Source organism: Thunnus thynnus, chromosome 8, assembly GCF_963924715.1.
Source record: "Thunnus thynnus chromosome 8, fThuThy2.1, whole genome shotgun sequence".
Taxonomy (NCBI): domain Eukaryota; kingdom Metazoa; phylum Chordata; class Actinopteri; order Scombriformes; family Scombridae; genus Thunnus; species Thunnus thynnus.
In genome coordinates, this window is record NC_089524.1 from 8,871,549 (window position 1) to 8,897,036 (window position 25,488).

Below are 25,488 nucleotides of genomic sequence, written 5' to 3' on the forward strand. Positions count from 1 at the left end.
GAATCCTAATTGGAGTCAGATTTGCAGGCGCGAGGAGTGGCTTCTCTAACTTCTGCTGCCCGCGAGCCAACGGAGTCATCTTCCTAACAGATGTACGCGTGAGTAGTACTGTAAACATCTGGATAAAAACACTAGTTTTGAAGAGTCCGAGTGGGTGAACACTTTTTCCGAAGCTGAAGCCATGTTTGTGGTGTTTTTTCGCACTTCAGTTTGAGGTAGGCTAACATAACGTCTACTAGCGTTTAACGTTAACTGAAAAGTTTTGTTGTCCGTCCTGTTGTTTTCTAGTGAAAGTGACCAACTGTTAACTGCGACGTGAACCGTTAGCTCATTTTTCTCACTGTAAACTTAACTACTATAAAGTTCGTACACCCGTTTTGTTTGTATTTACATCAGCAGACTAAAACGTCACTCCACTTCATCATTTGCCTTCCAGTAAAGCAACGAACATGTGATGGCATGTTCATGCTAATCTGACTCATTTAAATTACAGTTTTCTACTACACAATTTACCAAACTCTCATCACGTCACGATACTGGATTTAAAGAAAAAGTTTAGTTCCCCTATTTTTCTCATAAGAGGCATAAAAACAGGATCTTGTGTTTTCATGACACTTATTACAGTAAAGATATAGTCAGCAGCAATGCTTATTAATTACATGTAGCTACCCTGATAGTTTTTCATGTACTGGTACGGTTTTGAGTGTAGTCTTATTTGTAATATTAGTCACTTTTTTTTTGGAGAAGAAGTTCACTTAAGTAGTTCAGGAAAGGCAATAATTACACAGAGTAGCCCACAGTTATGGTGCTGCAGCTCAGTTTTCCATTTAAATGTGCTTCTAACCTCTTTTTCCCATGCACGGTTGGGGTTAAGTCTCTAATGATGGTTTCTTATAAGCTTTCTTCAAAGAAAAACATGGTTATCACTTTAGAGAGCATCACTTAATTGTAGAGGGATTGGTTGGGCGGATTCATATTGAACTGGTTATGGTTTAGGATGCCACATCGGGCCTTTTTATAAGGAGCATATGTGACTATAGTGTTACTCAAAGCAAAGAGCTTACACAGAGCTGTTTGATGCTTGTACTTTTTATTTGTTGTTTTCCACAAGGATTACCCCCTTCTACTAAAGAAAGTAAAAATGGCAGTAAAACAGTACTTCTAATGCTGCAAGGAACAGCTTTTGTCAGCATGTCAAACTTTAATGACTTGTACAACACACTCCTACTGTATATGTGTGTTTGTCTCGTTAATGCAGGACTGTGATGTAGGCTTATAGTGTAGAGATTGTTAATGACTACTAATTGCACTCATGTAATTTAATTTAACTCACATTTAATTTGCAAATGCCCACACACCATCCCTCCCTGCAATTCATAGTTAACAGATGACTTTTACATTAGGCTAAATTTAGATTCACATGACATGGATCAAATGTATGTATAAGTGTCAAAAGGTAAGTATTTTGTTGCACTTCTGTCTTGTTCTGTTTTCCATGGTCTCAGTTCCTGTTGATTTGTCCTTCACTGTTTCTTAATGAGCTGCTGTACAATGTTACATGGTTAGAGGCAGTGAAGATACAAATGTTATGAATGTTAATCTGAATGTGGACGATAATTCCATTTTGGCCCTTTTGCATTGTTGGAATTTGGTGAAAATGTAGCTAACACCCATGTCTCAGACATCACTGGAAAAATGACGTAAAACATGCAGAAAGGTCAAAAAGTGAAGTCGCCAGTACAAAGAGTCAGACTTATGATCTAACTGACTGAACATGGTGTGATTGTTGCCAGACATTGTGGTGTCAGCATCAGACACAGCTGCCCCCTGGGATTTTTTCACTGTAAACTGTCTAGAGTTTACAAAGTATGATGCAAGCAACAACAACAAAAAAAAATCATTCAGTCAGCTGGAATTCTTCTGGCGAAAAAACACAGTCAGTGAGTGAGATCACAGCAGAATAGATTCAGTCAAGCCAACTGGGAGGCAAACAAGTCCAGAACTGCTCAATGCCAAAAGTTTGTCCAGAAGAGATAACAGAAAGTTCACAGTTGGCATATGATCAGCAAAATAGGAGGCGTTAAGAGTGGATAAAAATGTTGCTCAGCCTGTTAAATCTGAAGTCTCTGTTTTGACATGGTCTACTCGTGGGAATTTGACGCAAACATCATTAATCTTTCTGCCTCGTTTCACATAGATACAGGCTGGTGAGGCTGGTGCTCTGTGATATCAGTACTGATCATCTTATGAATGCCAAGCATTGTCGCTGATGGGCAACATCTGTCTGCCCTTTTTTTTTTTTTAACATGGGCATTTTAAGCAAAATAATGGCACATCATAATGCAGTAAAAGAAGCAGTAAAGTGGCCACGGAGCCTTCTGTCTGTCCTACTTACCTATTTACTTGTTTATCCATATTTATATCTTCAGGAAACACAATCACGTTTATCAGTATTGCCTTGAACAAAGGTTGGGAACAAACAACTTCTACAAAATTTATAGCCACTTTAGCAGCAATGAACATAATTAAGTTGTAGAGCATCTTTGATTCAAGTGCATTCCCATCCGCACCCCTTCAAAACATGATTGATTGCGTTTGTGTATTAGATGAATTAGACGTCGCTGTTGCAATCACTCAATGTCAGTAAGTGTTGTGTTTACTGCCGCTCACCAGCTCCAGTTTCAAGATAAGAGCCGGCACCGGGATAGCGCGATGGCCGAGTTCTCACATTGTTTGACGGAATCCGTGCGTGGCAGTTTTTTCACTATTTCCTGATGATATATGTTAGTGTAGTTAGTCTCCAGATTTTTTTAAATGCTTGTTTTCTCATGAGCTGGGCGGGTTGACAGGGATCCATCATGCTGTGTACACACTCGCTGTGTTCATTCAAGCTCTTGTTAGGACTCTGACTGTCATGTATGGCAGCGTTCCTCAGCACTGTGCACACGACAGGGAGCATTTACTTCATGTCCGCCACAGGTAGGCTGTATGTTTACAGTGTCTGGTTTGTGAGGTGTTGTATTAGCAGCAGTATTGTATTTCCATGAAATGACTGCCAAAAAGGATTGTTTTCGTTTTATTGTATTATGTCTTTCTGGACTTTCTAAAATCCTTATTTCTTTAATTTAGAATATAGATATAGGTCAGAATATTTGGTATGGATTAAACTGAAACTAAATTAATCTGCAACAATTACTGCAGTGCAAAATCATCATTCAAGCAAAAAAAAAAAAAATCATAAAATTTTGTGGTTCCAACTTTTTAAATGTGAATTTCTTCTATCATAGTAAACTGAATATCTTTGTGTTTCGGATTATGGGTCGGACAAATCCGGCAATTACAATATGTCAACTTGAAATTATGATGTTATTTTTCACTCTTTTTGGAAATGGATTAATCGAGAAAATAATCAAAAACATAAATCAATAATGAAAGTAATTGTAAGTTGTTGACTCTTCATTCCAAAGGGAATATCAGACAAATTGAAATGTCATTCAAAACTATATCAATGTATTTAATCTTCTAGTAGTACTCTCTGCTTGTGCTTATAGATATATTTTCATATTTGTGCGTTCATCCATGTAGATGTGAGGACAGGCAACAGCACTGTTCTCCTCCGAAGCTCTTCTGTGACAGTAACATGACACCTTATTGGCTCAGTGATGAATGATGCTGAGTAGACTACAGGAGGTCCTCACTAGCCATAATGTAAATATTTCATGGCACATGACTGGAACAGTTGTGAGAATATGCACCTGATTGCAGATGCATTCTCATTGTATGATAGAGTTATATGGTATTGCACCACTATTGTAATGTTTGGTATTACAGACAGTGCAAGCCTTGACAAGTCAGTGTATTATTTGCACAGTTTCCTCTTAATGGATTGCATTCTCTGCCTTAAGTAATAGGTAAGGGACTAGACTGCCGCTTAGTCACACAGACCAGATAATTGCTGGTCCAGTTTTAAACATTAACGGTGATATCTTCCCAGATAGGAGCGAGTGGGAAGATGGTGGTTGCAAGCAAGAAGGATGAACTGCATTAGAGCAGCTGCACTTAAGGTGTCTCTGTGCTCTTAGGTAGCTGTTAGAGCCAAGAGCATGATTATCTTAACAAGCCTAAAACATTTCCACATGCGCAAAGGTTGTGTGATTCCCAACATTTGCCCTCATTATGATGACTGAGCTGGCTTTTGGCAGCAGGCAGCTTTAATGTCACATGGTCTATTCCAGTCCTTGCGGTCAACCTAATGGCAGAGGCAGTTTATCTTTTCTCCCCCTAGAGGGCACATTGTTTCAGACGTCTTAATTCAGGCAAGTGGATTTCTCTGGATTGGCTACAGCTGAGTGGCTAGAAGCTGTGAGAAGAGATTTCGAAATGGTGTGAATTTATTTCGGGCTTTATCTTTCTAATTCTTCATTGTCCCTGTGGGGGTTTTCCCCAAGATATTGAGGATTATGAAAATGAAAAGAATGAATAACTCATTAAAATTTGTATTATTGTGCAGGTAAATTATTTTTGAGGGGACAATAGAAATATTCCTTGCCTTCCTGCTGCTGAATGATTATTTCATGGAGTGTTGAGCAAATAGCCTTAGGGTTCACTGGAGCCACTTAAAGTGGCTATAATTACCACTGAGCTCCGGCCTAATTGGAAGTGACACACACCATCAGGTGGCTTAGAGATGCAGGTTACTAGTGGCTAAGTGACAGAGAAGTACGACAATCAGCTCAATCAGCAACATGGCATCCTAACCGTCCACTCTCTCTACGATCATTTCTGCTTGGAAACAACCTGGTGTTAATTTGCGTTTGTCTAAACAAAAGGTTTATGACCCTGGTACCTGACCTCTGAGGTTGATGTGAGCGCTGAGCCGATTAAGTCCTTTTGTTATGCTGTTACCACAGGCTAGCAGAGCTCTCTTAGAGACGGCAGCAGATCCAACGGAGCCGCGTTTTCTTTATTTTTATGAAAGTGGGACACTGCGCCTACGTGCGTTATGTGTATACACGTGGAAGAAGAGAAGATAAAGGGTGTTGCGCCAAAAGAGCTGTCTTTGCTTCAGAAAGTGATCGAGAAGCTTGAAATGTCCGTCGTGTCAAACTGCCTCGAGTGCATCAGAACGGGAAGAGGCAAAAGGTACGTGAGTGTGGGCATTAGCATGTCACTGCACATTGACTGGGGGTAATGCATTGTTCTGTTAGACATCAAGAAGCGCATTCATCTAGACAGAGGAAATGTTTTTTCTTATTTTTTTAAATGGATTAACTTGGCAGATTCAGAAGAATCCATCAGTAGACTTTACAACTTGCATGGGTAAACTTTCAAGAGAAAGCCGTCCAGAAAATTTTGATGAGCTATAAAAAAAAAAAAAAACATGGATTTTCTTTTTATTATTATTTTTTTTTTATCCAAGTTTCTAAAGTCTCTACATCAGCTTTCACTTTTGAAAGGAGATTGAAAGGAGATCTCTGCTGTCCAGTTGAGATGAAATACATTTTTACTTACTTAACTTCTGTTTACCACCGAGATGTGTTTAAGTTGTTCCTTTGTATGGTGATGAGGAAGCTTTTTTCCCCTTTTTTTTGTAATTTGATTAATTATGAAGCTACGTTTGTTCAACCCTTTCTTAATCATTGATGCAGGAACCAGACAAAATACCAAACAGGTTATTAATACCTCATAGTGTTTCTTTTATTTGCTGGGAGGGGCAGAACTTAACCATGACCTTAAACATCAATTTGTTAAGGGGCAGGAGACAGACTGGGAGGAAGTGCTGTCTGGAAGGCTTAATACTGGGTGGATTCAAAAGTCAGCCTAGAGGAGAACACTCACGCAACCCATTGAGAGCCAGACGCCCATCCTACTGGTTTTGATGGGTAACATTGGCAGATATCAGAAAACAAGTCTGACGTAAACCTGTGATTATTCAAATGAAATTGCATGCTGGCAAACGTATTAGTTTTCATGGGATGTGCACTGAAATCATTGCATATTCTAAAATAAACACCAGGTTAGCTATTTTAATTTTTGTATTTCCTTGTGAATTCAGTCTGTAACCTCTGTCTAAGTCTGAACAGGGAGAAGAAGAGAGTGAGTGAAGTTGATGGATATCTCCTTTTTCACAGCTTTGTAGATGTGAATCGTGCATTGAACTCATGCATGACTGGATTTGTTTTACGATCTTATGATGTAATCCCATTGACTCATTCACTTAGTTTTTTTTTTTTTCACTGACAGTTGCAAACTGACAAAAGAGGGATGATATTATTTTGCAGGCAGGGTGTGGGAGTCATAAAGTGCTGGTTCTTACCACAGACGCTTTCTGAGTTTACTCTGCGTTCGTGGTTAAATGTTAAAGGCGCACATTTTCATTCCAGGGTAATTTTGGAGTTTTTAAACCTCAGTATTCATGACAGGAAATGCTCCGTCTTATTTTGGATTTAAAGTTCTTGACTCTTGTTTCACAGCGTCCCAACTTCTCTCTGCTTGACTTGAGCTGTATTTGTTTAGTATGTGAATGCCACCGGTGTAAGTAAACATCCTATATTGAGGGTTGAGATCAGGTCATGCGATCTATCAGTTTTTAACAGATCTTGTGTGAACTGGCTTAACACAAAACACAGAAGATGGCCATGTACCATGTTTTGCCATACTTTACTTTCCTTATCATGTCTGCCTTTTGTCATTTTAGAGGATGACTGGTTTTAAATAAACATGAGGTTGTTTTTTTTTTCTTTATAGATTTCATTAACAAGATAAGAGACAGCCATTGAAGTAGAGTGGTTCTTTCTAAACCCATATTGGTGTGTGTATAAAATATTATGCCTATCCAAATGATTCAACAACCTTTGATAAACAAGTTTTTCCGACACTTTTGCCATTACAGGTAGAATTGAAATATTTTTGTTAATAATAAAGTAAGGCCATATTATTTTTATATTTAGACAATTTGATATGAAAGTGGTGTTTCTTCGATCTTTTGATAACATAATTTAATTTGTTTCTGTAATTGATTTTTAAAATGAGCACTTTTAAATGGAATAGGAGTCTTATCTTTTTCTAAGATAAAATTAGAAGATGTCACCTTGGGCTTTTTTTTTTTTTGTTGCATTTTTCCTTATTTTCTGACAAAAGGACAGGATAATTAATAATGAAAATATTCATTACTTGCAGCCCTTGTTGAAAACATATTTGACTAAAATTAACCTTTTACATATGTGACTTTCTTAAAGTGACAAAGTATGTAAGAGGTAAGAAAGGATATGAATCTGGGATTGTAGAATTGAAAATTGGATATCCTGGTTTTAGTCCATACCAATCACAAATAATTCCCTATAAAAGCTCCATCTTGCCCAACAAAATCCTGTGGGAGAGTTGTTAAGTGAGAGGTCTCATGAAGAGAGTTGTGACTGTGAAAATGAGTCATAGGTATTTTAGCTAACTTACGTTTTATGGTACTCAAGCAGTTTTGGTTAAAATTTTGTATGTGTTTGCAGAAAGACAGGCCCTTACTCCTTATCTGCCCTTTTTGTCCTGAGTTTAACCTAATTTATTAATTTGTTCCGCTAGATTTTACAAGGCGTTTTGAATTTGTCAAACACATTTCCAATATTTGATTATACTTTATACTTGCCTTCTTTCACTGAGGTTGTCTGTATGTTTTATAGCATTTGTTAAACTAATCTGCAGTGAGGAAAATTTGAAACCCTCCTATTTCAGTGATTTCATGACTCTAGACATAGAGTAGACTTCACTTTCACATCTCACTTAGATCCCACTTCCCCCGCAGGATGGAGTCATCGTGTCTGGACCTGGCTCTGGAAGGTGAGCGGCTCTGTAAGGCTGGTGACTACCGTGCCGGTGTGTCTTTCTTTGAGTCTGCCATCCAGGTTGGAACAGAGGACCTCCAGATCCTCAGTGCCATCTACAGCCAGCTGGGCAATGCCTACTTTCACCTGCAGGAGTATAACAAGGCCTTGGAGTACCATCGCCATGATCTCACACTTACTAGGTAAAAAGTTCCACAACCATGTCCTCCTTCGAACTCTTTTCATACACATGAGATGACTTTGAAAAAAACTTGTTCCCTGCTGGTGTGTGTCTGACCTGGTTTAGTGACCCAACAAGACTTTTATCCAGGTCTGACCCATAAACTCATTTTATTTACCTTCTCTCCCGCCATGATTATATTGCATAACAAGACGTGCTTGCAGCTATAAATCACTTTCTTGCCTTGTGTTTTTGTACTAATGCACTTCAACATTCCAGACTAATCATTTCCTAATTTTTCTTTCTCTCTTGCAATTTACTTAACCGTCTGTGTTACGTGACATTGATTATTGGGAGCTTTTCTTGTCTCTTAGAACCATTGGAGATGAACTTGGTGAGGCCAAAGCCAGCGGTAACCTTGGGAACACACTGAAGCTTTTAGGACGGTATAATGAAGCAGTTGTTTGTTGCCAACGACATTTGGATATCACCAGAGCCATGTATGATAAGGTGGGTTATAATACTGACTGAATTTTAGAAATGTGGTAACATGAGCTTAAGTGAAAAATTCCTTCAGTGCTTTTATCTCAAGCACCTGAAAATGAATCCCTGTTTTTTTAAATGAAGAGTAGAATCAGTAACTAAAAGGCCAAATTGCTTTTGATTAGAATAAATGTATCCATATTTGTTTTCAATCATACCACAACATGCTCAGCAACAGTTTGGGTATGCATGATGACTGCGAAGCATTGACGCACCAACATCTAGAATAGTTTGCCAGCCCACATGCAAACAAGAAGGTCTGGTGTCAGTGTATTTTAAGTATATAATTACAACATTGGTCACTCTGGTTTCGGTCTGTGAAAACCCGGTGTGCGTGCTGTAGGTTGGGCAAGCTCGAGCGCTGTATAATTTCGGGAACGTGTACCATGCCAAGGGCAAGGGCATCTGCTGGAGTGGAGCAGAGCCAGGAGAGTTTCCAGAGGAAGCCAGGACAGCCTTGAAGAATGCTGCACAGTACTATGAGTGAGTTTGTGTCCCTGTTTCTGTCTAAACATGGATGTTGTTTTTGTTTTATTATGAAAGCCCTGAGCAATGATACAAGTGTCCTGATGGTTAAGTGCCATAACCTCAGCTGAAGGGTCACAGGTTTGATCTACACAATATGCATCAAATTAGTGTTGAGATACTGAACTTTTACAAAGTTAGTTAGTTGCTTAAAATTAAGTAGGAGCTTGGGATATAAAATGTAACATACTCTATGCTGGATGGATGATGTATACATTTAACAAAATTGCAATGTGTAAAGTCTGTAACATACACTCTTGCTGCCCCAACTTTCATACTTACATTTTGACAATGATGGAAAAAAAACAAATTGTTGATGAGGTTGTGTTCCCCATTGTCCCTCCCATCAGCCTGTAGGTAAAAAAAATCAAATATTGTTGAAAATGTTACATTGTCCCGACTGTCACCGGCAAGTAGTCGGCCACAGCAGTATTATACAGTAAATATAATGTTAAACAAGAGAGGTAATTATTGATCTTGGGCAGTTTCAATAAAATGATCTCAACTCAAGGTCCACTTTCTGGCTTTTTCTGAAGTTTTTAACCACATCTCACAGTCTTCATCATCAACCAGAGTTTGCTTACTTGTGATAATTGGTTCAGTTATCATGACCTGATCTATGTGTGGAACAGTGTGTGGATGTGAAGTCACTCCTTGCTCTTTCAGATCAATATAGTTTCATACTTACAGTACAGTAAGTCAAATGATGATATGAGCCATCTCTGTGAAAATCAAGCAAGTCTGACCACTTACTTAGCTCTGGAAAAAGCTTCTAAGTTTATATGACGTGGCTCAGTGAATTAACCACAAAAAAACCCAAAATGAAATCATTGTTTTTATTGTAAGTGCTCGTTGGGTGTTTCAGGCTCTTGCATGGCCGGAAAATTACCCTGAAGACTCAACAAAAAGTATTGAGCTTTCTGTGAAAATAAGCATTTTCTAAAAATCCTGCATATGTGAATTTACTATAATATGTACATGTCTATCTCTTGGTTATTCTTCTTTTACAAAGAGCAAACCTGAGCCTGGTGAAGGAGTTGGGCGATCGGGCAGCTCAGGGTCGCACCTATGGGAACCTCGGTAACACTTACTATCTGCTGGGTGACTTTGAAACTGCAGTAGCAGCACATGAAAAGGTAAGTGGCAAGCTACTAGTCAAAGTCAGAAGTACATCTACAGTGTCTATAAAATAATACCTGCTTCAAATTGGCCTGCACTCTTTTGCGTGACAGCCATGCAATTATAGAAGTTTACATTGGCCCAATTGGTTTGGAAGATACAAGTTTATATCCACACAAATGTTGTTTTAGTCTGACCCCATGATTGTGAAGGCTGTGTTTCCTGTCTTGATTACCTCAAAATGTTTCCGGTTAATCCTGACCTTAATGGCAGTAATGTGCACCCTACTGTTTGTCCTGTTTGGCAGCGGCTTCTCATCGCTAAAGAGTTTGGGGATAAGTCCGCTGAGAGGAGGGCACATTGTAACCTTGGCAATGCTCACATATTCCTCAGCCAGTTCGAAGTGGCGGCTGGTCATTACAAGTAAGCAAACCGGAGGCTCAGTGCCATTATTGGCAGGTGTCTGTATTTGATCATTATACTTTGACATGAAACAAACCTGCTAATGTTGATTTTTATTTTTATTTTATCACTGTTCTAACATTAATATTGAAATTCTTTTTTTCCTGTCTTCTTCTTTTGACTGTAAAAGTTTGAATTTCAGCCATAAATCAATTGGGTAATAAAAATAAAAAAAACAGGATAAAGTTAAATGTGCTGAACTGGGAAACTAAGAATGACTTTTGCTTGTAGAAAGAAGACAAACACAAAGTCCTGAATACAATCCAGTCATTCATAACAACCATGGATATGTGCAATACTACACAAAAATGTTATTTTTTTGTAGTTGTCCAAGAACTAATTGAATTCAACAGTTTTGAATTCCTTATCCCGGAATTTTCTTGACAGAGAAGCCCTTGGAAAAATAGCATCAAAGAGAGAAAAGAAAAGATCAGATAACCATCATTCTCCTGCACCCACCCTACACATTCTTTGACCTTCTTCCTCCCCTTCTCTTTTGCCCCCAGGAGGACTCTGCAGCTGGCCAGGCTTTTGAAGGACAGGGCAGTGGAGGCCCAGGCCTGTTACAGTCTGGGCAACACCTACACACTACTGCAGGACTATGAGAGAGCCATTGATTACCACCTCAAACATCTGGTAATTGCTCAGGACCTCAACGACAGGTATCGGCCATAAATGCCATTTGTCGTCAGCCTTTGAAGTATAATGAGAATGTACAGTTTGAATGTGGGTGGTCCCTGAACAAATCACTTGCCAAACACCCATTGAACTACAGTAAACTTTAAAAAAAAAGTCACAAGAAAATTGTATTTGTTATCTTGCTTTTCTGATTTAATGTCATGAACACATAGCTATGAAGATGCCATAGTAGTGTCTTTGGAAAAATATTCAGTAGCTAAGATGTGGGAATTTACATGCACTTTTAGAAAGCCTCAGCAAACAGATCTGTATTTGGCAAAAAAAAAAAAAGACTTTCTATTTACAGATAATAATTTTCAAAATATATGATCAGTTTGTAAAACATTATTTACTTGAATATATGAAATTTAATGTTAGCTCCACCTAGACCAATTACAACATTAAACACAAGCAGATATAATCAGCTATAACTTTAGAAAGTATAAACTGAACTGAAATACAATATCAAAAGAAGTCAGCCTGAAAACTAGATTTTTTTTACTTTATCTTATAGTGGAGGCTTTTCCCCTACTATATCACTGCTAACAAGGCAATGCTGTAGTGTGGGAGTAGCTCTGTTTATAGTCTTAGGAAAGGAAGCATGGTTTCTGGTAGTATAAATGTTCTCAGCCTTAATATTGTCTATAAGTCACGTAAAGGGTATAAAATGTAATGTAAAAGGAGAGACAGGGAGAGCTATTAATCTTGTTATAATTGGTTTGGAAATGTCTCTTTACTCAAGCTCATGGGATTATTATACTGTATAAAACAGCAGAGCATTTTTGTACACTGCAAAATGTGTACAGATATGAGCTCGATTCAGGGCTATGATAAATATGGAATTGTTGAATACCAGCTTTTGTTTTTGAAGTAAACATAAACTCATGTTTAAATCAGATTTATGTGCTCATACTGTGATAGCTTGCCCTACCCAGTCTTGCATAATTTCAGTTGAAGTTGCTCAGCCTGTTTCCCTCTGTGCCTTTCTGCAGAGTTGGTGAAGGAAGAGCATACTGGAGTCTAGGAAATGCCCACACTGCCCTGGGGAATCATGAGCAGGCCATGTACTTTGCTGAAAAACATCTGGAAATTGCCAAAGAGGTGACTGTTTATTGTTTACCTCCCTCCTCAGAGTCCAATGAGCAGCTGCCATCAGGCCACACCGCCATCTGCTGGTTGTATGTGGAACAGCATGGAACTGGCAGTCCTCAGCTTTATACTGCATCTACAACACTTACCTTTCTGTTTTCAAATTTGGTGTTAAACTCACATTTTAAACGCATGTGCAGAGACCTGCAAGAGACAAACAGCTCACAAAGTCTGTATAAATGAATCGCATGCAGCAATAGTATGCTCTGTGTTCGCTCACATTGTTTCTTTTGCAGTCATTTGCTTCGTTAACATTAACTTTGGTGTTGTCGATGGTGTAGACTGGAGACAAAAGCGGCGAGGTCACTGCCAGGATGAACTTGTCGGACCTACGGCTGGTTGTAGGCCTGAAGTCCAACCCCAACACCCATTCCAACATCTTCCGCAACACCAACACTAATAGCTCTGCTCTGCCAGTGAGTCATCAGGGCTACCTCAACTTCCCAGGTAAATCTGCATTCTTCACAATACCTTTTGCAATGCAACTCCTCACATTTTCCAGAAACTGGCCATGTCAGTTTGGAGTGTGTAGCAACATGCAGATTTCTTGTACTGTAATGGTGTCTCAACGTACATGTATTCTAGTGTGTAGCAGCATGTTTACCTTAAAACACACACATACACTCTTAATGAACTCATTTGGAGACATAACATTCTACACTGATGTAAAATTCAGTGAGAAAACATTTCAGTGTTGTCCTTTAGTTGTGAAAGTGCTGTAGAAATACAGCATTTGGCCACACTGTTGAATTTTTTCAGGGGTGAAGACTCCAGCCAGGAGGATGGGCAGTGCAGAGAACCAGGAACTGAGTCCAAGTCCTGACAAAAATCCAGCTGACAATTCACCGGCACATCCGGTATGTATAAGAGTACTTCATGAGGCACATTGTTGCTTTTTGTGCCCTCAGTATAAGGCACTGGGTTTTCACTGTGAGATTCACTAATTTAGTTTTGTACTTTTGTTGCAGTTCCGCATTTGTAATTAGTTATTATTAAAACTATTTATCCGTATGTACGCTGAATTTACAGGACTGGGAGGAGGATGTATTCCCCAGGTCTTCAAAAAATGACACAATTAAGGCTTCCACTAAGCTCTTCCTCTTTCATCGGCTCAGAAGCAAGAAGCAGAAGAACAACAAATTATCCCCTAAAGGCCAGCTCGAAAACAGCACAGAACACTCAGTACCTGAGCCGGACCCACCAGTGTCACTTTCACATAAGGTACCTCTAAGTACAGCAGATTGTCCTGCTCACTCATAACATGCCTGGGACACACAAGAGACTATAAAAAAATAGAGAAGAAATATGAGAAGAAACACTTATGCTATGACACTGTCTAATTCCCCAAATTCTTTTTTTTATATCCAGTATTAAAAAAATAAGTCTGGTTATATTCTATTTTTCCAAGTCAACAATGAGCTGATCTTAATTTCCTGTTTCCCAAAAAAGAATCTCTGTGCCACAGACTTCCACTGTTGTCCAGAACTATTAAAAACACATCAGTGAGCCACACTGTTGACATGTTTAGTCATTTCAATGAACATGGCCACTGTTGTTTATTTTGAGTCAATCCAACACACAACCCTGCTGCTGTAAATACTAACTAGCACACTAAATCTGCAGCTGAAAATAACACATGTACAAATTACTCCTGTCTGAGTAACATTTGAGTGCCCAGCTGTTTTTTTAGGAAATTACTGACCTCTTTTCCTTTAAATGAGCACAATGTAGGAAGAAATATTGTGGTGTGGCAACACGGGATCATTGTTCTTGACTCGTGTTTTTAGAACAATGTTAAGTTAAATGGTCTCTGCTCTTTTCACTTCTTGGAAAGTTGCCATTTTTTTATTTTTAGCCCTAATTGAAAACTTCATAAATGAAGGCAGCATATACTAACTGCATGAACGTCTGCACATATCTATTGTACATCGATCTGTTCTGTGGTGTAATTACAATCATGTGTAAAACACAGAGGCATACTATTTTGATTTAGTGGCTGAGGAAATGCAAAATAACCTAGTAATCTAAATTTATCTCATTTAAAGTTTCCTCTGTAACTTTAGGGATATTGCTACAATATGCCCTTTCTGTATTGATTTCTATTTAAAACTTGTCTACCACCCTGATTACTGTATTTTTTTTTTTTACTAAAATGTTTATTTACACAGCAGCAGGGATCACGGGACACAATTGGAGAGGATGGGTTTTTCGACCTCCTCTCTCGTTTCCAAGGCAACAGAATGGACGACCAAAGGTGCTCTCTACTGGATGGCCAGAGCCATCACAGTGCCCAGTCCTCTCCCTCCTCCACCCCACCTGTAGCTGAAAGGAAATGTGAGTGTGCCCCTTAGTGTTTTATTCTGTGTTCACACCATATCCAAGGAATAGTACAATTTTCTGACTTGGGGGGGGGGGGGGTCAAGGTGAAATGGAAGTCGAAACTTAAAAGAAACTGATCTCTTCTCATTCAGTTATATGTTGTTCTTCTCTCATTAATGACGAATTACTCGTCATATTCAGATCATCTGGTGGGACGGTGAGTCAGTGTCCAGAGGCCGATATTACCCCTGTCCCTTCATGGTGTGAATGCAGCATGTCTACAAACTTGTCCGTATCAAATGTTGTGTAATCAAACCTCTTGAGTTATTGATCTTAAAGATGACTTAAAGGGATATTCCAAACAAAAATCTCTTTTTGAGTATCAAACACACTCCTAACCTTGAATGTTTAGATCGTGGTTTCATTCTTTACAGAGCATGACGGCTTCTATGGACGCTCTGATACTTGTTGTCCGCCCTGAAAACTGGTCATTTATAGGACTGTTTTTAATCAGCCATGAATCCAAGTTGATCACTGCCTCATTGCTTCTTGAAGGATGAAACTGTGGATCAAACTAGGGAGTGTTTTATGCTCGAAAGATTGACTTTGGCAGAGTATCGATTTAAGTGTCATAGATTTCCTGTTTTGTAATCCCAGAGCGTCTCTTCCTGTGTTTTTTCCGTTACCAGTTTGGTTTTATGTTCTAGAGAACCAGAATACAATACTGGTTGTAGTAGTAAAGGGCACAGCTCTCCTGCTATGTTTTGACTGGCACAGAGTTTTAAATCACCTACCGATAATTATGTGTTTCTAGCTATTTTGGAGCACGAAACACCATTGCAGGATCCTGGTCATTTCCTGGAGCTGCTGGCCAGCTCCCAGGGCCGTCGTCTGGACGACCAAAGAGTCAGCATGAGCCATTTTCCTGGCTTGAAACTCAGCATCTCCAACCCGCCTCATACACACTCCACCTCCAGCACAGATCCAGTCCCAACACAAGGTGATGACTCATGATGTACTGCGCAGTTTTGTCATCTCCCTCTATCTCACTACTCACATCTTGATAAATGTTGTTTTCTCCTCCCAGCCCCCATCTCCAGTACAGAAACACCTCACACACCCTCCCTGTACAGTCGCATCGAGGCCAGCGCTGAGCAGCCTGAGGGGGATGATGTCTTCTTTGACATGCTAGTTAAGTGCCAGGTGAGAAAAAGAAATCCAATATCCTGCTTGCTGCCGAAGACATTTAGAATAATATTTACCTCTCAGCACTCATAGCAGAACATAGATCCTTATATTGCGGCTCCATAATTTGTTTCTTTAGAAAGGCCTATGTAAAAAACGTATTTTTCTACAGATAATTAATCCATTTACACTCAAGTAAATATAACTGAGTATTCTTTGATTATTAGAAACTTGCTTCATCATGTATGTTGAATTGTATGCTGAATTGTCGACAGATTTTACATTTTTGCATGTTGAAATGACTTGCTGGCACTAACTTAAACATTATAGGTAAAACTACCAATTATTTGGAATTTATTTTAATTTACCAACTGAACACTATCTCTAATTTCTCTATAATTCGTACTAATTCCATTGTTCTTTCACTTTTTGGAAATTACCGTATTGGTCTGAATATAATTTTTTTTTTTTTTTCCCTGGAAATACGTCTGAAAAAGGGGGAGTTGTCTTGTATTCGTGTCTAGACAATTACGTATTCACAACATCAGATATTCTTTCTGAATGAAAAAGTAGTGGTGTAAAACCGACTCCTACAGAGTGTTGCAACATGGGTTGTTTGTAGCCTTAATGTTGCTACGCTAACAAGTGTCTTAAAGTCTGTTTATGGTGAATGTGTTAGAGTCAGTCAGCCCTAAAAGTGTTGTGTTAGTCTAGTTTAACCTGCAGGAGTTTCTGAAGTCTGGTATGACATGTTTTTCTGTCACGGAGGAAATACGTTCATGACGAGTGAAAACAAGTCCAAAAAGTCTTCTAACTTCTCTACTGCAGAAATCTAATATGTCAAGCTGCCAAATACCACTGTGACAGATGATAAGGAGCTCAAAAACACAAACAGGTAGTCTTATGAATGCTAACTGCCATAGGAAATATTTCTTGGCCGCTTCAAAGTGCCTGGTAGGAGAGTGTGAGTATGTAACTTGATGTAAGTTATATTCAAAAAGTGTTTTTCCAAAAACAAGTGTTGTTAAAAAGGGGGGGGGGGGGGGGGGGGGATTTCTGAGGCACTGAATGCAACTCTGTGCACCATTTTATTTTTTACTAGAGCCCTGCTGCGTTTTTTTTTTCCTGTTTGACTCAGTCTCGAGTGGTTGCAGGAAGAGCACTAGAAAAAAAACAAAAAAAAAACACTGAATGTTTCACTGGGATATTATAACAAAGGAGTCCAGATAAGCGAGGCCTACACAGAATCAGTCATTGGTAATCACAGTCTGGCTCACTATAATACATGACTTACTGAGGTGTCACAATGACACAGGCAGTGATAATCTCATGAGATCAAGTAACTAGTGCTTACAGAGCCAGGTGCCACAACTGCTCTCAATGCATGATGGGAAACAATTAGCTTTATCCTAAACCACGTGGACATTTGCTGTCAGATTGGATCAACAAGATTCTGTTCACATGGACTCTTAAATTTTCTGTGCAGTTGTATACATTTCAATTATATTTTTTTCACAAGTTAAATCGGACTATGGAGGTTTATTCTTTTAACAGAATAAACTGACTTGTATCAACCAAATAGGTAGAATCATCTCAATCCAAATAGCTCAAGTCACAACAAGCAGCAGATCTTATTTGATTGAGGTGCTACACAATATTTTGAAATGAGTAACTGGAGTTTTACATAAATAAAAATATTTATAGATGAATATTAAGTGTCTAAATAGCATCAACTATGATACAGTAACTGTCCTTTCTGTCTCCACAATGTTTTAGGGCTCCAGGCTGAATGACCAGAGATGTGCTGCACCTCCCTCTGCAACAAGGGGACGTACTGTTCCAGATGAAGATTTTTTCAGTCTCATCTTGCGTTCCCAGTCCAATAGGATGGAGGAACAGCGGGTCCTACCGCCATCTGGTGTCACTCAATCCAAACCAGACTGACTTATTGGAGCTATTTTATCATGATTTCTCAGGATACAAGATGAAGTCACTAAACTTCCATTAGATTTTTTTTTTTTTTTTTTTTTTTTTTTTTTTTAAATCAAGATTTTTGTAACCCACTCTACCCTTGGCTTTGCCTTTCTGGATTGTCCAACAACACTCCTGTGAGACTGACAAGAATACAGGGGATGCTATAAGGATTCAAGGTCTCAGATAATACAAAACTGGTCATTGCAACTGTAAAATTGTGGGACATTTTACGTTTTCAAGACCTATGGACTTGTTTTTAGCTAGCTTGTAGATCATCTTGGTTACTTTTATCAGACCTCAGTACCAGTGACAACTTTCTACTTTGGAAGATTGCATCAAGTCACTCATACAAATTGTTTTTGTTTATTTTTGGTAGGACTTAGAGTACTGTAGTCCAGTGTCATAGGCCAAAACCAAAGAGATTTCTGCATCATGAACCTCTCAGATCCCTGTGGTATGACATTCAGGTGATTTATCTCTGAGAGCTTCTGCAGTCAAGCAAGCTGGAACATAGCATGTACTGTTCGGCCCAATTGTGATTCAGTTAAGTCACCAAGAGTGGTTTGAATTAATCTCAGACCTCTCCGACACTTCATCACAGAGGGTCAATCAACACATCTCTTCTGGGAAAATAAATGGACATATTCACTGCTAACCCAATTTTAAACCTCTAGGTGACTGGTGGGACATTTATAGTGTATGCGTCCAGATTTTACTTTTAAAGACTGTCAATTTTACAATGTTCACAGAAACCCTACAGTATGTACCATATGCATTATTGCCATGAACTAATGAATGGGATTTTTTCTTTTTTGCACAAGACTTTACAAGGGACCTACTAGTGAGAGAAAAAGAAATGTTATACTAGCTTTTATATTGATAACTTCTCCTGACACTGGAGAAATAAAATCTCATTTATGTTCCAATTTATTTATTTAACCTTTATTCATTATCTCTAGTGTACAACATTGGGAATTTCAGTGTCACAATCTTTTTTTGCTACATATCAATACAAATAAGTGTATTTACAAAGTGCTCTCTGCATCAGTGCGTCAGACCAGATTCAGTATTTCATTCCTTTATTTCTAACCTTCATGTTGACTTGGGTTTGGTCTCTTCGGCACTGGCTTCTTTTTCTCATCTCCAAGGGAAAAAATGTGCTCCATCACAAATCAATCTCCAGGGTAAACCTGAGGCATAATAGTACTATGCTTCAAAAAGCATTTCTACTGAACGCAGCTGCATAAAGTGCACATAAAGGTTTATGTAGCCTGTTAAATATTGCCACAACAAAGACATGCTATGCCTCTGAAGTCATCCTCTCTTCAGGCTTCTTGCACCTTAAATGAGAGAAAAAATGTCTCAACTTAGATTCTATTAGGTGTTTTGTCTAATGACTACAAACAGTATTAAGAAGTTGTTTAACACAATGCACTTGCAGTTTAATTAGTGCTAATAAATAGAACCCGAAATTGGTGATGTTGCCACAAAAAAGCAAAGGATACCAATGATACTAGACTCCTGAGCAGTTAGCACTTATAACATCATCATAACATTTAATAAATAGACTGGATATGTATTGCAAATATCCGTAATTCAGTTCTTCCTGTGTTCAAAATGAACATTTTTGATATCCGCAATGTCATTCTTGCTAGGACAAATTACGTCACTTTTGCCATTCTTGTGTATTGGGCTTTCAATTTCAGATATCTACAATTACATTTTTGATATTCAGAATGAACATTCTGGATATCTGCAATAGAAGTCTTACTAGGAAGAACTCCCATTTCAGATATCTACGATCCAATTGTTACTATTCACAATTTTCATTTCAGATATCCAAAATGAAAAGCCATTACATATATCCATAATGTAATTTTGAATATCCAAAATACATTTTTATACAAATGCAAATGTTAAAATAGCCACTTATACTTTTTAAAGATTTTAGATATCTTAAATTTATTTTTGACTAGTACAATCAAAGTTTTAGATATCTTGAAATACAATTTCTACTAGTACGAATGTTATTGTGGATATCTTTAACTACCATTCTGACTAGTGAGAATACAGTTTTGACTAGGAGAAATGCTATTATGGATATCAAATTACAGATGGCTTGCCATAAGCACTAGATTCTTGATTTTCATTGGAGTAAGCTGCATTTGACCTACCTGCTCATGCAGCAGTTAAAGAAGCAGGTGTTGCTCTTGTCAAGTCTGTACACCCCAGAGTTCGGCAGATCTTTACACTCTGACAGGAATCTTTGCAGTTCTGACGTTGGGGTTCCGCTCTGCTGCTGTTGCTAAATGACATAAGTCAGAAAGTGACAGTTTATACTGAGTGTGGGTGTTTGAGAGTGTTATATAAGAAACATTTTAGTCATTGAAGCATTTCTTAGAAACACTCACTTGCAAACAATTATTCTCAGCATAACAGTGAAATTCTGAACCAGTGCCCAGTCAAACATCATTCAAGACAAATTATCAATAATAGATATCAAGGGTTGTAAATACCTACAACAATCATAAATAATACCTTGATAGTGTCATAGGTGTCAGTGATGAGTGTGATGAAAAGACTGAGGATCATGTAGATGAAGAGCGAGACGAAGGAATAGAGGTAGACCCTGCTGAAAAGCCACACCAGGCTGCTCTTCTGGGTCATGTTCTTAAAGGTGGGAAACATGTCGTCTCCGTTGATCAGGGAGAACAGACACTCCGACACTGTGTTCAAGGTCCGGAACTAAAACAAGTCAAAGAGGAGAAAGGTTAGAGGCGTGTGATCATTATTTTAATTTATTCTTCACGATTAGGGACTACTGGAGTGAACAAAACTTCATTAGAATTTAAAATAATGCAGGTTTGGGCCTCAGTTAAACCCAGTAGATTTTTCTTTATACTATGTAAACACTGCTTGCCTTCTCATGATACGGGCCAAGGACGATCCAGCCACAAAGACAGTAACTCAGGTAGATTATTCCAGCACAGCAGATGAAACGGATAACATTTGGGAAAGCTGCCCTGAGCGTCAGGATGAGAATCTGGAAACATCCACAGAACACATGGTAACAGAATGTGAATATCTGGAAAGCCGCATACAAGAATGCATTTTCTCTTTGAGAATACCTTCGGGTCTAGCAGTTAATATTTTCCTGTAATTAGGCGCAATCATCATGAATGAGCCTTTAAAAACCTCCAAAAATGAATATCAAATAAAGACCTAAGCCAAGGTACAATCCTGCACTGCTTCATTCATGATAACAACAAGATCAAGTTAGGTCACATTATCTTTTAAGACCTGCAGACTAAGTTTCCTAAAAAATATGCAATAAAAAGCAATAATGCTACTGTTGCATGGGACCTCCATTGTAAGCACTATGATGATGATATTCTCCAACCACTGCACTACATGCGACACTCATAAAGACAAATGAACATGCTCTTTATTCATCAGCTGTCCAGTTGATAATCTGGTCTTACATTGTACTTCCGAAAGTAGCCCATGTAGCGGATGACCCCGATCCAAACGAACATGGTACCTGTACCAAGTAAGATGCTGCACACGTCGTAGCTTGTGAGGACCTACAGGAAATAGTGGATGTTTCAAATGATATAGATGACCAGACACTATAGACAGCAGCTGATATTCTGGTAAACTTCTTAAAGTAAATTAAAGATTGTAATTTACATTTTGATTAAACGGCCGTTACCTTAGTCTGGATCTCTATCTTGAGAATGGAGCCAATGATGGTCAATGTGTCACTGACAATGATCAGGATATACCAGCCGTTCACAAACTCCAACCTGTCTGACCATGGGACTTCTCTACCGCTGTGCTTCCTGCAGGAGCGTGTGTACTCCTGTTTAGAGCAAAAGAAAGCAGTTGTAGAATATATCTATGAAAGGCAGCAGTCAGGTTTAAAGGATAGATTCACAATTTTTCAAGTCCGCCTTAAAACAATAGTCAGGTGGCCTCATGATCATTGAAACAGGTTAAGTTTGCTATAATCATTCCTCCTGTTCATACTGGCCTTTAAAAGATCCCTTCTTCATGTGCTTTTAATATAAGTGATGGGGGACAAAATCCACAGCCCTCATTTTGTGCAAAAATGTATTCAAAAGTTTATTTGAAGCTATTATGAGGCTTCAGCAGTCTGAGTTAGTCAAATCAAGTGGATATCTTACATACATTTCAGTACAAATTTACCTTTTTTTGTTATTATCCTGCCACTGCAGTTCAACAGGGAAGCACAAAGAGGAAATTTTGTACTAAAGGTTTGTATAAAAGTTTTTTGGCAATGATTTTGATCACTTTATGAGAACGATAATGAACAGATCAAACAACTATACCATTTCTTAGACCTAGGCAAATCACTAAATAGGATAAAAAAAAATTACTGGCTGCACGTCAGAGTATGTTCAGTTTACTTACAAACTGCAGCTGTATCCCGTTGAGCACTGAGCGTGTGCACAAGGTGAGGGAGGTGATGCACGTTACAATGATGAGGCAGTCGAACAGCATGGTCAGGTATATGTTTCTAGCAGCTGAGTGAGCAGAGAAATTATGATTAGTCTCATGTGAAAAGGAATCAGCCCTCATGAATGCCAGCAAATCCTGGACATGAGCTTAAAGCAATACAGATGATTAATCTGTATGAACTACAACTCACATGCTCCAGTTACTTTCCAGTCTCTGCATTCATTGATCTCTACATCGTTTTCCAGGTCGACCTTTATCCTGCCGCTGTGTGCTTGGTTATTAAATGTGATCTATTTAAGGGAGGTGCAGACAATTTTAACAACGGACTATTATTCTTTACAGACAAACCCAAAAACTAAACATTCACTTGCCAGGCCCTACAGCTAACATTTAACTATGTAAATAGCAGGCACCCTGTGGAAACACGCTTATTTGAGACTAATCAGATTTGTGTCCTCAAAGTAGCTTCATAAAACTCAGGGTTCACACAGCTGACTCTTTTCATTTGTCTTCATTTTCATTTTAACTCCTATCTGTGCTGTGTAATCAGATGCAGTGACACAAGGAATCTTTGTCACTATTAAGGTAGCAGTGAAGTGATGTGTCATCACTGCTGGTAAAAGACAAAGTTTATGTGATGTGATTCGCTGGCGTGTACTGAGCCATAAAGACAAGTCAAGTGACGTACAACAACTTTGAAGTGGTAGCAGTCTGGCAGCTCTCGATATCTCACTGTCTGTAAATTTATGGCCTTGAGGTCAAACGTGATCTTGACAGAGAGCATCCTGGAAGACACGACAGGTACATGAACTGACAGGTGTTCTCACATCATATTGTATACAGCACCAAGACATCAAAATGATGTTGTCTTACATGAGAATATTGTTGACATACCTTTTGAAGTGCAAGTTAATATGAGGAAGTAAGGAAGGCCAATGCATCGGATAAACTTCAATGCACTCTGTTAAACACAAAGCACAGCAAAGATTATAACTGTTAACAAGAAATTGTTACTTTCAAACATAATATTAGTGTAATCATCCCTATAAACAATAACCCTGCATACCAGTTTCCACCTGTGCATCAATTTCAAAGGTCTCATTTTCAGGGTAGATGGTACTGTTTCTGTAGAACTCCTGACACATTGATAAGGGGGTAAAGTTGGCACCATTTTTCTCATATTCGTGATTGCCCACTGTGATGTTGTGCAGAAGTCCATACTAGAAATGAACGATTGAAATCTCAGTTACTATAAAGTCAGATTTGTTGACAGTTTGACAGCATTGGGGTGAAAACCTCAAACAATTCTGAATGGTGGAAAAGTAACTTTCTGAAAAGAGCAGCTGCCATTATTGTTTCATGGTAGACAATCTATGCAGTTAAAATCTACAAAACCAAATTATCAATTCAAACAACATGTACAAAGTCCTACCCCATGACATAACTTGTCATGGGAGCTTGTCAAGCTTTTTGGGCCATATAAGTATATAGAGTAATAACATTCCATCAATGATTTACAGTAACGTTAAAGCAAAAGGAAAAATCTATCATGCCACATCACCAAAATAACCTGACACCAACAAATTCCAGCAAATAAAAATCATGTGTTCTACAGAGGAAATAAACAAAAATACTGGCATTACGTTACCTGTTTGATGATGTAATCAATGTGATCATAAACATCTGCCTGTCTGTAAACAGCATATGTATCCATACTTCCATCCACATAATCTTTCAAAAAGAGGTGCTTGAATGTCATCAGATTTTCCTCCTTGAATGTGACAACCATCTGGTTGCTCAGCCCAAAAGACACCAACTGGGACAAGGAAAAGATTTTTTTTTTTTTTTTTTTTTTTAAATCAAGATGGTGAAACAACAAAACAACAAGCATTCAAGTCATTTCTGAGATTACTACCTGGATAGTAATAATGGCTATTTTGATTATCTGCAGGATCAGTTTCCATGGTTTTCGGCCACGAGCGTGATACTTCTCACAGGGGTTCATAAAGTAATATTTGATTTTCCTTCTCAGACACTCCACATTCTCCGGATCCTCTGGGGACAAATGCTGGTGGTCTGACCAGGGAGGGTGGATGTCTGTCTCATACATGTCATAGAAGTCACTGGACTCCTCCATATCTAAAATGAATGAAATATGGTTAACTTATGTGCAAACTTTGGATGAAAATTGGCATTACATTACTGAGATCATCGAAATGTGAATGTTGGGACTTGAAAACAAAGTGTGGGCCTAGGTCCCAACCAATCAACCAAAAAATTAAACAATCAATCAGCTCGCTTGAGCATGAAAGGCCTCTACTTTATAGGGTTGCACTTGCAATATAACGCGAGTGCAACCAAATACATTAGCCCTGCTGTAAATCTGTTCTTTATAAAGCCTACAAAGTTCAGTCTCTGTTTGCACTGTGTCAGGGTTATACTGATTAACACCTTAGTATTGTTGTTGTATTGATATTCATTATACTGAAACTTGTTTAACTACATGTTAGGAGCAAAATAAGATAATAGAGAATAAGAATGGAAACACCTCTTAATATAATGAAATCTAATACAACACCCCACCCAGTGACCGATTAAGCTCTCCACAGCGATAGGATTTATTGCTGGACTGCTGCACTGGATTGCATTAGACTGTACAGGTGTACCTGATGAACTTTTAACTGCTGCCAGGAAATACTTATTCTTCCTCATTTTGTTTCCTTGAGTGAACATATTCCACTAAGCACTGCAATGTTTGGCACGGGATGAATATGAAGCTACAATAGGCTGCAATTCTACTTCCATTGTGTTTACCCACAAGCCTATTAAGGTGGACTGAGAATGAGGAAATGGAAGTCAGGTGTACCTGAGCATTGTTGAATAATACACAGCATCTCACATTCTGAAACCTGTTTTGTTTCCTCCATTTTAGCAAACAATCAAAATTCAATGTTTGTCCTCTTGAGAGAAAAAAAACATGTCATGTCGTGTCAATCATGGACAGCAGTGAACAGCAATGAGGTGAAACACAGAATTTCCCAATAGGTTACTTACGTA

At 38.5% G+C, this 25,488-nt stretch overlaps 2 protein-coding genes across 7 annotated transcripts; one reads left to right on the forward strand and one right to left on the reverse strand.

The window, feature by feature from the left end:
* On the forward strand, nucleotides 1-18,879 carry LOC137187461 (G-protein-signaling modulator 2-like). 6 transcript variants are annotated; one of them, XM_067596358.1, is made up of 15 exons: nucleotides 1-92; nucleotides 7,796-8,017; nucleotides 8,370-8,505; nucleotides 8,882-9,021; nucleotides 10,076-10,199; nucleotides 10,490-10,605; nucleotides 11,151-11,306; nucleotides 12,315-12,423; nucleotides 12,753-12,918; nucleotides 13,231-13,328; nucleotides 13,501-13,692; nucleotides 14,640-14,805; nucleotides 15,605-15,790; nucleotides 15,878-15,993; nucleotides 17,752-18,879. In XM_067596358.1, coding segments are annotated over exons 1-15 (2,097 nt in total). In that variant the 5' UTR covers nucleotides 1-90; the 3' UTR covers nucleotides 17,920-18,879. The 6 variants fall into 6 exon arrangements, with proteins under 6 accessions (XP_067452459.1, XP_067452457.1, XP_067452460.1 ...); XM_067596356.1 differs by having other exon boundaries at nucleotides 4-98; XM_067596359.1 differs by having other exon boundaries at nucleotides 75-215.
* mcoln3b (mucolipin TRP cation channel 3b) lies at nucleotides 18,876-25,464 on the reverse strand. Its single transcript, XM_067596362.1, has 14 exons — nucleotides 25,298-25,464; nucleotides 24,347-24,570; nucleotides 24,080-24,247; nucleotides 23,498-23,651; nucleotides 23,326-23,392; nucleotides 23,120-23,216; nucleotides 22,622-22,721; nucleotides 22,384-22,496; nucleotides 21,662-21,811; nucleotides 21,432-21,533; nucleotides 20,870-20,992; nucleotides 20,488-20,694; nucleotides 20,124-20,254; nucleotides 18,876-19,289 (listed from the first exon to the last, which is right to left on the reverse strand). Exons 1-14 carry the CDS (start codon nucleotides 25,356-25,358, stop codon nucleotides 19,250-19,252), a joined length of 1,737 nt encoding a protein of 578 aa, XP_067452463.1. The 5' UTR covers nucleotides 25,359-25,464; the 3' UTR covers nucleotides 18,876-19,249.
* Nucleotides 25,465-25,488: the final 24 nt, after the last annotated feature.